This window comes from Salmo salar, chromosome ssa06, assembly GCF_905237065.1.
Source record: "Salmo salar chromosome ssa06, Ssal_v3.1, whole genome shotgun sequence".
Taxonomy (NCBI): domain Eukaryota; kingdom Metazoa; phylum Chordata; class Actinopteri; order Salmoniformes; family Salmonidae; genus Salmo; species Salmo salar.
The window spans coordinates 35,917,473-35,934,561 of NC_059447.1; the positions used below are offsets into that span (position 1 = coordinate 35,917,473).

At 44.4% G+C, this 17,089-nt stretch overlaps 1 protein-coding gene across 3 annotated transcripts in view; it reads left to right on the forward strand.

Moving 5' to 3' along the window:
• Positions 1-17,089, forward strand: part of LOC106607173 (protein shisa-8) — a 97,949-nt gene that overhangs the window by 61,537 nt on the left and 19,323 nt on the right. For all 3 annotated transcript variants that reach the window (XM_014203832.2, XM_014203830.2, XM_014203831.2), the window contains exon 3: positions 7,786-7,902. In XM_014203832.2, the coding sequence (XP_014059307.1) occupies positions 7,786-7,902 (117 nt within the window). The remainder of the gene's footprint in view (positions 1-7,785; positions 7,903-17,089) is intronic.

Here is a 17,089-nt window from a genome sequence, read left to right on the forward strand (position 1 = left end):
TACTACCCACAAACACAGGTAGAAAAACCCTCTACTTAAGTATGATCTCCAATTAGAGACAACGAGGACCAGCTGCCTCTAATTGGAGATCATCCCCCAAAAAACAACATAGAAATAGAAAACTAGAACCTAAACATAGAACTACAAAACATAGAAAAACACAAAACACCCCCTGTCATGCCCTGGCCTGCTCTACCATAGAAAATAACATCTTACTATGGTCAGGACGTGACACAGAGTCAGAACAGGGATGGGAAACTTTGATAGGGGTGGGGGCCACACAAAAACATTACTCATTATGAGGTGCTGCAGTGGCTCGTGGGTTGACATGGGCTAATTGAGTGACTGCTGATGCACAACCAAATTTCAAAATTCTACCTTATCTATTCTATGCCATATTAGCTCCCCATTAACATTACATGAGAAATATTTAAACAATGTCATGTAACCGAATGTCTAGAATGAGCATTATGATACATTTATATGCCACTTCAACATTCTGTGATTACGTAAGGAATAATCAATGAGGGGCTATGCGTTCTATGGAAAATAATAAACAACGTGGAAGGTGTTGGAGTTGCATTATTTTCCAGAGAATGCATAGAGTTGATTATCCCTTTTATACAATTCCTATAATTAACACATTTGCTGCTAGAAATGTGTTCATTTGCCAGTAGAAATGTGTTCAACATCCACTGAAGTAGCCAGCAAGTTTACTAGATACAGTTGAAGTCGTAAGTTTACATACACCTTAGCCAAATACATTTAAACTCAGTTTTTCACAATTCCTGACATTTAATCCTAGTAAAACATTCCCTGTCTTAGGTCAGTTAGGATCACCACTTTATTTTAAGAATGTGAAATGTCAGAATAATAGTAGAGAGAATGATTTATTTCAGATTTTATTTCTTTCATCACATTCCCAGTGGGTCAGAAGTTTACATACACTCAATTAGTATTTGTTAGCATTGTCTTTAAATTGTTTAACTTGGGTCAAACGTTTCAGATAACCTTCCACAAGCTTCCCACAATAAGTTGGGTGAATATTGGCCCATTCCTCCTGACAGAGCTGGTGTAACTGAATCAGGTTTATAGGCCTCTTTGCTCGCACACGCTTTTTCAGTTCTGCCCAGAAATATTCTATAGGATTGAGGTCAGGGCTTTGTGATGGCCACTCCAATACCTTGACTTTGTTGTCCTTAAGCCATTTTGCCACAACTTTGGAAGTATGCTTGGGGTCATTGTTCATTTGGAAGACACATTTGCGACCAAGCTTTAACTTCCTGACTGATGTCTTGAGATGTTGCTTCAATATATCCACATAATTTTCCTGCCTCATGATGCCATCTATTTTGTGAAGTGCACCAGTCCCTCCTGCAGCAAAGCAGCCCCATAACCTGATGCTGCCACCCCCGTGCTTCACGGTTGGGATGGTGTTCTTCGGCTTGCAAGCCTCCCCCTTTTTCCTCCCAACATAACGATGGTCATTATGGCCAAACAGTTCTATTTTTGTTTCATCAGACCAGAGGAGATTTCTCCAAAAAGTACGATCTTTGTCCCAGTGTGCAGTTGCAAACCGTAGTCTGGCTTTTCTATGGCGGTTTTGGAGCAGGGGCTGAGCGGCCTTTCAGGTTATGTCAATATAGGACTCGTTTTACTGTGGATATAGATACTTTGGTACCCGTTTCCTCCAGCATCTTCACAAGGTCCCTTGCTGTTGTTCTGGGATTGATTTGCACTTTTTGCACCAAAGTACGTTCATCTCTAGGAGACAGAACACGTCTCCTTCCTGAGCGGTATGACGGCTGCGTGGTCCCGTGGTGTTTATACTTACATAATATTGTTTGTTCAGATGAACGTAGTACCTTCAGACATTTGGAAATTGCTCCCAAGGATGAACCAGACTTGTGGAGGTCTACAATTTTTTTCTGAGGTATTGGCTGATTTCTTTTGATTTTCCCATGATGTCAAGCAAAGAGGCACTGAGTTTGAAGGTAGGCCTTGAAATACATCCACAGGTAAACCTCCTATTGACTCAAATGATGTCAATTAGCCTATCAGAAGCTTCTAAAGCCATGACATCATTTTCTGGAATTTCCCAAGCTGTTTAAAGGCACAGTCAACTTAGTGTATGTAAACTTCTGACCCACTGGAATTGTGAATTATAAGTGAAATAATCTGTCTGTAAACAATTGTTGGAAAAATTACTTGTGTCATGCACAAAGTAGATGGCCTAACCGACTTGCCAAAACTATAGTTTGTTAACAAGAAATTTGTGGAGTGGTTGAAAAATGAGTTTTAATGACTCCAACCTAAGTGTATGTAACCTTCTGACTTCAACCGTAACTACAGTAGTTACTATGGTAACCAAACAATACAGACTTGCTAGTTTAGCTAACCAAACCGTAAGTTCTAGCTTGCAATTATGAACATCGAATTCAACAATGCCAATAATGTTTTCAATTTGACTTTTGCTTTCAAAAGCAGCTCAAACATAGAACGTAAGAATGAACTATTGAATTCTACCGTGCATTATAGGGTATTATAAACTGGGTGGTTCGAGCCCTGAATGCTGATTGGCTGACAGCCATGGTATATGAGAACGTATACCATGGGTATGACATAACATTTATTTTTACTGCTCTAATTACATTGGTAACCAGTTTATAATAGCAATAAGGCACCTTGGGTGTTTGTGATATTTGGCCAATATATCACAGCCTCTGTCTATTCGTTAAAATGCCTATTTACTCTGTTCCATCTGACTGTGCAATCTACTGTCTCATCAGCCCAGCCAGGCAATTTATAAACTTGATCTCCGCTATAAAAAGCATCTAGACGTTATCTCACATTTCTTTTAGACTAACATTTCGTTTTCAACAGCGGAGATTTGTATAAACCTTGCTGTCTGTCTCTCCGACATTTGCAACATTGTTTCAATATTTAAATTTGATCTCCAGCTGTCCCATAGTAATGAACTTGTCGGGAGTCGGGATGAGACAGGCAGGCATGCAGCTTTTCTCAGCAAGTCGAAATCATGAAGCAGCATAATTTTTTGTTAGTTGTGTTGTTGGCTAGCTCCTTTGAGCAACAGTGTCCTGACGAAAGAGCACATTTTCTATGCCAGGCAAAATTGTGCATCATTAGCTCATTGTTATGGATGTATCCAAATAAATGTCACTAGAAAACTGCTTAAACAAACGCAAATGCAGCTAAATGGGCTCTCCTTCTCCGTGGCCGACGTGAGTAAGACATTTAAATGTGTTAACCCTCGCAGGGCTTGCCGGCCCAGACGGCACCCCTAGCCGCATCCTCAGAGCATGCGCAGACCAGCTAAATGGTGTGTTTACGGACATATTCAATCTCTCCCTATCCCAGTCTGATGTCCCCACATGCTTCAAGATGGCTACCATTGTTCCTGTACCCAAGTTGGCAAACGTAACAGAACTAAATAACTATCGGCCTGTAGCACTCACTTCTGTCATCATGAAGTGCTTTGAGAGACTAGTCAAGGATCATATCACCTCCACATTACCGACCACCCTAGACCCACTTCAATTTGCTTACTGCCCCAATAGGTCCACAGATGATGCAATCGTCATCACACTGCACACTGCCCTATCCCATCTGGACAAGAGGAATACCTATGTAGAAATGCTGTTCATTGACAATAGCTCAGCATTCAACACCATAGTACCCTCCAAGCTCATCATTTAGCTTGAGGCCCTGGGTCTCAACCCCGCCCTGTGCAATTGGGTCCTGGACTTCCTGATGTGCCGCCCCCAGGTGGTGAAGGTAGGAAACAACATCTCCACTTCGCTGATCCGCAACACTGTGGCCATGACTGCGTGGCCATGCACGCCTCCAACTCAATCATCAAGTTTGCAGACAACCCAACAATAGTAGGCTTGATTACCAACAACGACGAGACAGCCTACAGGGAGGTGAGGGCCCTCAGCGTGTGGTGTCAGGAAAACAACCTCTCACTCAACGCCAACAAAGCAAAGGAGATGATCGTGGACTTCAGTAAACAGCAGAGGGAGCACCCCCCATCCACATCGACGTGACAGTAGTGGAGAAGGTGGAAAGTTTTAAGTTCCTCGGTGTACACATCACGGACAGACTGAAATGGTCCACCCACACAGACAGGGTGGTGAAGAAGGCGCAACAGCAACAGCGCCTCGGCACCTCAGGAGGCTGAAGAAATTTGGCTTGTCATCTAAAACACTCAAACATTTACAGATGCACAATCGAGAGCATCCTGTCGGGCTGTATCACTGCCTGGTATGGCAACTGCACCGCCCACAACCGCAAGGCTCTCCAGAGGGTAGTGCGGTCTGCACAACGCATCACCGGGAGCAAACTACCTGGCCTCCAGGACACCTACAGCACCCGATGTCACAGGAAGGCCAAAAAGATCATCAAGGACAACAACCACCCGAGCCACTGCCTGTTCACCCCGTTACCATCCCTAAGGTGAGGTCAGTACAGGTGCATGAAAGCTGGGACCGAGAGACTGAAAAACAGCTTCTATCTCAAGGCCATCAGACTGTTAAACAGCCATCACTAACACAGAGAGGCTGTTGCCTACATACAGACTTGAAATCATTGGCCACTTTAATAAATGGATCACTAGTCACATTAATAATGCCACTTTAATAATGTTTACATATCTTCCATTACTCATCTCATATGTATACACTGTATTTTATACCATCTATTGCATCTTGCCTATGCTGCTCTGTCATTGCTCATCCATATATTTTTATGTATATATTCTTATTCCATTCCTTTACTTAGATTTGTGTGTATTTGTCACGCCCTTACCTGAGAGAGTCGTTTTTCTCTGTTTGGTTAGGTCAGGGTGTGACATGGGGTGGGCATTCTATGTGTTGTATGTCTATGTTGTTTTTTCTTTATTGGCCGAGTATGGTTTCCAATCAGAGGCAGCTGTCATATAATTGTCTCTGATTGGGAATCATACTTAGGCAGCCTTTTCCTTACCTGTGTTTGTGGGTTATTATTCTTTCTGTGAGTGTTTTGTGTGCACCTCAGTTGTGTCACGGTCATTTCTGTTTATCCTGTTTATTGTTTTTGTTCGGTTTCACTTCTATTAAAGTATGTGGAATTACCAGCACGCTGCGCCTTGGCTGATTTATGACAGGGAATTTGAGGACAGTGATCGTGACAGTATTAGGTAGTTGTTGTGGAATTGTTAGATTACATCTTAGATATTGCTGCACTGTTGGAACTTGAAGCACAAGCATTTCGCTACACTCGCAATAACATTTGCTAACCATGTGTATGTGACCAATGCAATTTGATTTGATGTCCTGTTATTCTGGCTGTACTTTTTGATGTGACTGTAAGTTAGCCTTAGTTGGCTATTTAGCAAGCAAGGAAAAATAACGTTGCCAGCCAGTATGGCAATGGAACATTTAGAACGAACAACTGGGTCATGTCCATAGATACAGAACAAAAAGACTGAACGACTGGGCTGATAGAATGAACGACCAGCTTGGGTAGCAACCCTAGATTTGTGTCGGGGTTATATCTTGCGGAAGGATGAAATAGTATGAATAAATTCATCAAAATAACGTTTTGAATGATAATGTCAATCATTATTTGAATATGTTGGTAACCCGTTGTATAAAAGTGATAATGCCCTCGAAGCCGGTGTTTGGAGGATATATTGGCACGGTTTGCCTAACAACACCTGTGCCAATATATCCTCCAAACACTGGCTTTTCGGGCATTATCACTTAAATAATGCACACTCTAGAATGCCCTTCAAGCCAATCAGAAAGGAGTATTCAACAATGCCATTGTATTAATAATAATATTCATTCAATATATGGTTTTTCATTCCAGGTAGAATCTCAGTCGCTTTAAAAACAAAATAAACAAAAAACGATTTAACAAAACAAATGTAGGGATCTGGTAGTTCTTGGGCGATAGTTTAGTTTAACATAAGATATTACATTAAATAAACACATAAATCAAATTGTCTTCCATAGCTTTAGATGAAAGGCAGTTTGGAAAAGGAAGTATCTTAAGAGGGAACATAGATGGTACAGCCAGGCAGGGAGGTAGAGACATCTAACAGACAGGCCACAGAGCTCTTCATCTGGAACCTAGTCGTCTTCGATAGTCACAGCTCCTCCTCCGTAGATAGACTAGATCGTCCAATACTGAAATGTAGCACCCACCTGGGTGATGCTTCAGCGACTGTAAAAGCGCCAGTAAGACGGTGTTGATCTGGTGTTGCTGCATCATTCAAATCATAATAGCAAGCTAGCTAGACGTGACATAATCAGTCCTGCAACTCCGTGGGTCACCACCAGATAGTACAGTTAATCTATCAACAAGTTATTAAAAACAAAAAAAATATGTACAATCTAAATATACCATAGGGAATATTTAAACAATGCTTTGTGACTGAATGTCTAGAATTATAACAATATTCAAAATTCTAAAAGTTGGCATAACTCTCTAAATGAATGGCTCTGGGCAGAGTTTCCATCTGCATGTCGATGCTCTGCATGTGTGTACCACAACAATCCATCCGGCCTCACACCGCCACGGGGCAGATAGAGAGGCGGTGCTCATGCACGCCAATGAGCGCCACATCCGGGACTGCAACCACTGGGCCACATTAGCATCCTTAACCCCCCATTCACTGTGACCCAGGGGGCACCACTGTGGGGGTCTGGTTGAATGAGGGTTAATGTCGGGTCACAACAATCTTGACACGGTATAGTTATAGCTAGTACTGTACAGTGGGCTTGTTGTGTGGTTGTGGTTGTGTTGTGTTGTGGTCGTAGTGCCTGTCAAAACACCTTTGGGAAATAGACTAGTTGATGTCCGGAAGACGGGATTTTAGCCACTATGCCTCCTATACACACTTAGAAAAAAGGGTTCCAAAAGGGTTCTTCGGCTGTCCCCATAGGATAACCATTTTTGGTTCCAGGTAGAACCCTTTTGTGTTCCACATAGAACCCTCTGTGGAACGGGTTCTACATGGAACCCAAAAGAGTTCTACCTGGAACACAAAAGAGTTCTACCTGGAACCAAAACTGTTCTACCTGGAACCAAATGTGGTTCTCCAAAGGGTTCTCCTATGGGGACAGTCGAAGAACCATTTCAGTTCTAGATAGCACCTTTTTTTTCTAGTGTAGGGGAGGATATTTCACCGCCTCAATAATACAAAGGACAGTGTGGTCACATGTTTTTCTCAGCATGCATCCTTATCTTCACCAGCCCCCACTACGCACAGAGTAGACACATAAATATACAGGTCATTAAGCATTACTCACACATGATGGTACACATGGTGGTACGCATGGTGGTACGCTTGGTGGTACGCATGGAGGTGCGCATGGTGGTGCGCATGGAGGTGCGCATGGTGTTGCGCATGGTGGTGCGCATGGTGGTGCGCATGGAGGTGCGCATGGTGGTGCGCATGGTGGTACGCATTGTAGTACACATGGAGTCTAGCCTTCCCTGTAGCTCAGTTGGTAGAGCATGGTGTTTGCAACACCAGGGTTGTGGGTTCGATTCCCACGGGGGGCCAGCACAGAAAAAAAAAAAATCTATGAAATGTATGCATTCACTACTGTAAGTCGCTCTGGATAAGAGCGTCTGGTAAATGTAAATGTACACATGATGGTACACATGGTGGTACACATTGTGGTACACATGGACTAATTAGGGTGTAACAGTAGCTCATTCTCTCTTCTTCTCTTGTTTTCTTTATCTCTCTCTCTCCCTCTCTCTGTCTTTCAGATCACAACCACCTGAATAACGCTGCCCTCTCACCCCTGGGTCCAGCGATGGCGCTCTCCCACCCTCACAACAACCTTGGTCTGGGCTTTAACAAGTGCGCCTCCCTCAAGGCTGTGGGTAAGCAACTCACCACTCACTAAAGACATCCTTTCACATGCACTGTCTATCAACAGACCAGTTCACATAGACAGAAATACACTAAAACCTATCCACTCATGCAAACATAAATAATATAGACATATTTTATGCATTTGGATATTTCTACATATGTGCATTTGAGAACTGCCCTCATTATTACGTGAGACACAGTGCCTGTGATACTCCAGTATTGAACAGAGTGTTATGTGTTATATAATGTTAATGTATGTTAATGTATATTATAAACTGCGTAGTTGGTGCCCTATAAGCCTCTAGAGTATTTCACTTATTATTTTCTCATAAATGGAGCAGACAGCCGTATGGTCCTGTGGACACACACATGTGTACGCACAAATATACACACACACACAAATATACACACACACACACACACACACACACACACACACACACACACACACACACACACACACACACACACACACACACACACACACACACACACACACACACACACAAATGCTTGCTGATTGGCCACAGGTATGACAAAACATTTATTTTACTTTTCTAATTACGTTGGTAACCAGTTTATAATAGCAGTAACGCACCTCAGGGTTTTGTGGTATGTGGCCAATATACCATGGCTAAGGGCTGTATCAGGCACTCTGAGTTGCGTCGTGCCTAAGACCAGCCCTTAGCCATGGTATATTGACCATATACCACACACCCTTGGGCCTTATTGCTTAATTATAACATGCCTACAGTTTGCTTTCGAAAACATGTGTGACTGTGTGAAACATGAGAAAAACATGTGTGACTGTGTGAAAGATGTGAAAACGTGTGACTGTGTGAAACATGAGAAAAACGTGTGTGAGTAATCAAGTAGAGCAGGGCTGCCCAACCCTCTTCCTGGAGATCTACCGTCCTGTGGGTCTTCAGTCCAACCCTCTTCCTGGAGATCTACCGTCCTGTGGGTCTTCAGTCCAACCATCTTCCTGGAGATCTACCGTCCTGTGGGTGTTCAGTCCAACCGTCTTCCTGGAGATCTACCGTCCTGTGGGTGTTCAGTCCAACCCTCTTCCTGGTGATCTACCGTCCTGTGGGTGTTCAGTCCAACCCTCTTCCTGGAGATCTACCGTCCTGTGGGTCTTCAGTCCAACCATCTTCCTGGAGATCTACCGTCCTGTGGGTCTTCAGTCCAACCTACAGGACAGTAGATCTCCAGGAAGAGGGTTGGGCAGCCCTGAAGTAGAGGGTGTATATTGTTTATGAACAACAATGATGTTACTCCCACACATCATCCACTGCCCTCCTCTATGGTGACTAACTCAACACACATACTGATGCTAGTACATATCCCCCAAGACACATGTGGAACACAGACACATGTGGAACACAGACACATGTGGAACTCAGACACATGTGGAACTCAGACACATGTGGAACACAGACACATGTGGAACACAGACACATGTGGAACTCAGACACGTGGAACTCAGACACATGTGGAACTCAGACACATGTGGAACATAGACACATGGTGCAGTAACCCTGCCTGTAGCTCAAGCACAAGCAGTCAGGATAGTGAGTGACATGACTCCCTGTTGAGTGACTGACAGTATAGGTCTGGATGGGTCAGAGCCGTTCCCTTTGGCTGGCCCCATGGCCTCACACACACAAGCACACACTCACACATACTTACTGACCCCAACACACACACACACACACACACACACACACGAACATACACACAAACCATACGTGATTGTATCTGATCACTCTGGAAAGACAAGGACAGACTGATGCTTATTAGGAAGGACAGCACGACACATACATGCTTGCACCATGAGATCATTGCATGTCATTAGAACTGCTCACTAGCCCTTCCTATTCTAAAATCACTAATGGCAGGGATGGAGGAGTCCACGTCATTATGCTGCTCACTGAGTAAATCAGTGTGATTGCACCAAAGGAACGTTAATAGAAAAGCCAATAGATTCATATGACGTTGTCATTGATATTTGCAGTAAAATACTTAAATTAACATTTTCATCCGAATGTGATGCAACACTCTTTTTCTCCATACGTGGTCATATTCCTTTCTGTTTGATGAAAGCACATTTTATAATCCCCAACCCTGTCACCAGGAGGACACTAAACAGAATACGGTCCGCTGTTTAATGTAGTCACTTTTAAACTGCATTCATTTTTTAGAGCTACTCTACACACCACACACACACTCTACACACCACACACACTCTACACACCGCACACACACTACACACCACACACACTCTACACACCACACACACACTCTACACACCACACACACACTCTACACACACACTCTACACACACACTCTACACATCACTCACACACTCTACACACCACACACACTCTACACACCACACACACACTCTACACACACACTCTACACACACACTCTACACACCACACACACACTCTACACATCACTCACACACTCTACACACCACACACACACTCTACACAACACACACACACTCTACACAACACACACACTCTACACACCACACACACACTCTACACACCACACACACACTCTACACACACCACACACTCTACACACACTCACAAACACTCTACAAACACTCACACACGCTACACACACTCACACACACACTCTACACACCACACACACACACTCTACACACCACTCACACACTCTACACACCACACACACACTCTACACACCACACACACACACTCTACACACACTCACACACTCTACACACACTCACACACTCTACACACACACTCTACACACCACACACACACTCTACACACACTCACACACTCACACAGTCTACACACACTCACACACTCTACACACCACACCACACACACTCACACACTCTACACACCACACACACACACACTCACACACTCTACACACACTCACACACTCTACACACTCTACGCACACTCACACAGTCTACACACACTCACACACTCTACACACCACACACACACTCTCTACACACCACACACACACACACTCACACACTCTACACACCACACACACACACTCTACACACCACACACACACTCTACACATCAATCACACACTCTACACACCACACACACACTCTACACACACACTCTACACACCACACACACACTCTACACACCACACACACACACTCTACACACCACACACACTCTAAACACCACACACACACGCTACACACCACACACACAATCTACACACCACACACACAATCTACACACACACACTCTACACACACTCACAAACACTCTACAAACACTCACACACGCCTCACACACTCACACACACACTCTACACACCACACACACACACTCTACACACCACTCACACACTCTACACACCACACACACACTCTACACACGCTCACACACTCTACACACACACGCTACACACCACACACACACTCTACACACACTCACACACTCTACACACCACACACACTCTACACACCACACACACACTCTACACACCACACACACACACTACACACCACTCACACACTCTACACACCACACACACTCTACACACCACACACACACTCTACACACCACACACACACTCTACACACCACACACACACACTCACACACTCTACACACACTCACACACTCTACGCACACTCACACAGTCTACACACACTCACACACTCTACACACCACACACACACTCACACACTCTACACACCACACACACATACTCACACACTCTACACACCACACACACTCTACACACCACACACACACTCTACACACCACACACACACTCTACACACACTCACACACTCACACACTCTGCACACTCACACAGTCTACACACACTCACACACTCTACACACCACACCACACACACTCACACACTCTACACACCACACACACACACACTCACACACTCTACACACACTCACACACTCTACACACTCTACGCACACTCACACAGTCTACACACACTCACACACTCTACACACCACACACACACTCTCTACACACCACACACACACACACTCACACACTCTACACACCACACACACACACTCTACACACCACACACACACTCTACACATCAATCACACACTCTACACACCACACACACACTCTACACACACACTCTACACACCACACACACACTCTACACACCACACACACACACTCTACACACCACACACACTCTACACACCACACACACACGCTACACACCACACACACAATCTACACACCACACACACAATCTACACACACACACTCTACACACACTCACAAACACTCTACAAACACTCACACACGCCTCACACACTCACACACACACTCTACACACCACACACACACACTCTACACACCACTCACACACTCTACACACCACACACACACTCTACACACGCTCACACACTCTACACACACACGCTACACACCACACACACACTCTACACACACTCACACACTCTACACACCACACACACTCTACACACCACACACACACTCTACACACCACACACACACTCTACACACCACACACACACGCTACACACCACACACACTCTACACACCACACACACACTCTACACACCACACACACACTCTACACACCACACACACACACTCACACACTCTACACACACTCACACACTCTACGCACACTCACACAGTCTACACACACTCACACACTCTACACACCACACACACACTCACACACTCTACACACCACACACACATACTCACACACTCTACACACCACACACACTCTACACACCACACACACACTCTACACACCACACACACACTCTACACACACTCACACACTCACACACTCTGCACACTCACACAGTCTACACACACTCACACACTCACACACTCTACACACACTCACACACTCTACACACACTCACACACTCTACACACCACACACACACACTCTACACAGACTCACACACTCTACACAGACTCACACACTCTACACAGACTCACACACTCTACACACACTCACACACTCTACACACACTCACACTCTCTACACACCACACACTTACTCTACACACACTCACACACTCTACACACACTCACACACTCTACACACCACTCACACACTCTACACACACTCACACACTCTACACACCACATACACACTCTACACACACTCACACACTCTACACACTCTCCACTCCACATACACACTCTACACACACTCACACACTCTACACACTCTACACACAGTCACACACTCACACACTCTACACACAGTCACACACTCAACACACCCTCTACACACAGTCACACACTCTACACACCACACACACACACACACACTCATACACTCTACACACACTCACACACTCTACACACCACACACACACTCTACACACCACACACACACTCACACACTCTACACACACTCACACTCTCTACACACCACACACACACTCTACACACACTCACACACACTCTACACACACTCACACACTCTACACACACTCACACACTCTACACACCACTCACACACTCTACACACCACATACACACTCTACACACACTCACACACTCTACACACTCTACACACCACATACACAATCTACACACACTCACACACTCTACACACTCTACACTCCACATACACACTCTACACACACTCTACACACTCTACACACACACTCACACACTCTACACACAGTCACACACTCACACACTCTACACACAGTCACACACTCAGCACACACTCACACACCACACACACACACACACTCATACACTCTACACACACTCACACACTCTACACACCACACACACACTCTACACACCACACACACACTCTACACACCACACACACACTCTACACACACTCACACATAGCTGTAGGTTGTACAGACAATGGCGTGGCTGCTATCCGTGGTGCCAGCCGGGGCATGGGTACTCTGGCACAGCAGGTTGGCATGCCGGCTCATCGGGCCCTTGAGAAGGGCCCACCTCACGGCTCAGTTGCTTTGTATTTACATATCTGCGTCTCATTTGAATCCATTGATCTTAAGAGAGGGGAGTCTCTCTACACCTCTAGGGTATTTCACTCATTATTTTCTCATGAATGGAGCAGACAGCCGTATGGTCTTGCGGACACACACATGTGTACGCACAAATACACACACACGCACACACACACACACACACGCTTGCAGATGGCCGCAAAAGCAGAAAAGCAGGTTGACACATGCGATTCTAAACAATGGTAATGACACATGGAAAGGCATTGGGGTACAGACACACTCACAAGCGCACACACATACACACTCATAAGGGCACACACAGACACACACATAAGGGCACACACAGACACACATAAGGGCACACACAGACACACATAAGGGCACACACAGACACACTCACAAGCACGCACACAGACACACTCATAAGGGCACACACAGACACTCATAAGGGCACACACAGACACACTCATAAGGGCACACACAGCAGCTCATAAGGGCACACACAGACACACAGACACACATAAGGGCACACACAGACACACATAAGGGCACACACATACACACTCATAAGGGCACACACAGACACACTCATAAGGGCACACACAGACACACTCACAAGGGCACACACAGACACACACATAAGGGCACACACAGACACACTCATAAGGGCACACACAGCAGCTCATTTGAGATAAAGGCTTAGCACTCTCATCTCTTCACATGTGATTGTAACCCCCAGCAAACCAATAAACAACACGGCACGTCACCACTCGCTGTGTTGGCAAAGTCATTGAGAGGACAGAGTGTAGTTCAGAGGCTTTGGCTCAGGCGTCAGCCAACTTCTGCCAGGTGTACCAGCAGGTCCTTGGACCAGGATGTAGTTGTAGCCCTGTATCTTAATTAAACACTAACGACCTGAGAATTTCTGCTAGGGCACAAAGGGGTAGTACGAAAAAGTGATGGAGAAGGCGAGAAATAGATGGAGAGGGCAGCAAGGCCTCGTTGCCGGTCCCCCGCCTTCAGTGCATATGCTCTCTCACCGTGCACTTCCTGTGCAGTCGGCCGAGAACGTCAGTGATTCCTCGTGACAAAACGCATGCTGCTGCAACCCCGAGGTCACTTTCGTGCAAATCGTTCTTAGCAAGCATAGTAGTAGTTGGGTAGCATGGGTTTCGAGCATCACTAGTAAGGATAAAGAGTAGTAGTTGGGTAGCATGGGTTTCGAGCATCACTAGTAAGGATAAAGAGTAGTAGTTGGGTAGCATGGGTTTCGAGCATCACTAGTAAGGATAAAGAGTAGTAGTTGGGTAGCATGGGTTTCGAGCATCACTAGTAAGGATAAAGAGTAGTAGTTGGGTAGCATGGGTTTCGAGCATCACTAGTAAGGATAAAGAGAAGTAGTTGGGTAGCATGGGTTTCGAGCATCACTAGTAAGGATAAAGAGCTAAAATGTCAGTCTAGTCTGGTGCAATGTCGTTTGTTGTCATTTTTTTCCATTTGGCTAATTACAACACACCCCTACTTGGCCTCAAAATAGCTGTGGTGTGGGGATCAATGGAAATCTTCAGCATGAATGACTTGGCACCTGCTAGACTGCTATTCTTTAGAGAAGCTGCTGGAATCAAGCTGCTTATCCTTTTAGAATATTTAGAATGTATAAACCCATGCCTGTATACAGTTGCGTTGGCAACATAGCCATTTAATCCTCCCATGACTTGCCAAACGTGGCACATGCCACAACATGAAAGCAGGCCTTTTAAGAGCACTGTCATTATCAGCATAATAGCCGTTTAATGCCTCGCGTTAAAATAATTTCCTGAAATTGCAGTGATTAGGCCATTTAAAGCAGCTTTATACATCTGTAGTTGTTCTCCTTTGGAAGAAGTGAGAACTTTCCTTAACAACACAGAGTAAGTGTTATAATGTTCTGTATTGAAGAACAATTTCCACCTTTTGATCGTTTTTCAAGGTAATGAATGTTTTATGATCTTCAAGAAATCCAGCTTTTCTTCAGACTGGTCTGTGGTTTGATGATATTGAGTTTCAGGAGCAATATACAGGTAACTGCCAAAATAAAGAACCTAATAGGGCTTTGAGCCACCACCCGCTTCCAGAACAGCTTCAATATGCATAGATTCTACAAGTGTCTGGAACTCTATTGGTGGGATGCTACACCATTCTTCCATGAGAAATTCCATCATTTTTTATTTTTTTTTTATTTAAGGGGTGGATCAGCTTAATATTGCGGAAAGATTGTTGCTTCCATCAATGTAATTGTCTGCATCATTTCCAATCCCCCATATATTTTTTTCCATATACATACACATACATATACACATATATACATACACATACCTATATAGTCATACATACTTTAAGAATATACCTTTATTATTCCCTGCAAACCCTACCACCCTTCCCCCAATTGGAGTAAACTAATAAACACTTAGGCTTCTACCTTCAGTTTATACATCTTATAAACATTTTACAGACACAATCTATTTTACAATAGTTATATTTTGTTTGTGTTTAGTCCTTCCTCTATTTCTGATGTCCATCCAGTTTGATTTCTATTTGTAACTGTGCTATTTCACAAAATTTCTGAACCTATATACATTTTACAGACCTCGTTTGTTTTACATTGGTTATCTTGTTATTAGTTCCACCCTTCAGCTCCATTCAACCCCTCCCATATATCTCTCAACACCATCCATTTTGGATTTCTATTTGCCATTGTCACGTCCTGACCAGCAGAGGGAGTAGTTGTGTAGTATTTTGGTCAGGACGTGGCAGAAGAAGTCTGTATGTGTTTTCTAGTATGTCTGTTTCTGTGTTAGTCTTGTGACTCCTGATCAGGAACAGCTGGATATCGTTGTTCCTGATTGGGAGTCATATATTAGGAGTGTGTTTTTCACCTGGGGTTTGTGGGTTGTTGTTTTAGCACTGCTTTATGTTAGCCTGATAACTGTTCGTCTATTGTTTCTTGTGTTCATTTTATTCTAATTAAATAGAAAGATGAGCATTCACATCCCGTCTGCGTTTTGGTCATCCATTCACCACGACAGCCGTTACAGAACAACCCACCAAACAAAGACCAAGCAGCGGAGAAAGGAGCAGCAGAGGGAATACATGGACTATAGTGAGAGATGGACTTGGGAGGAAATTCTGGACGGGGCAGGACCTTGGCACCA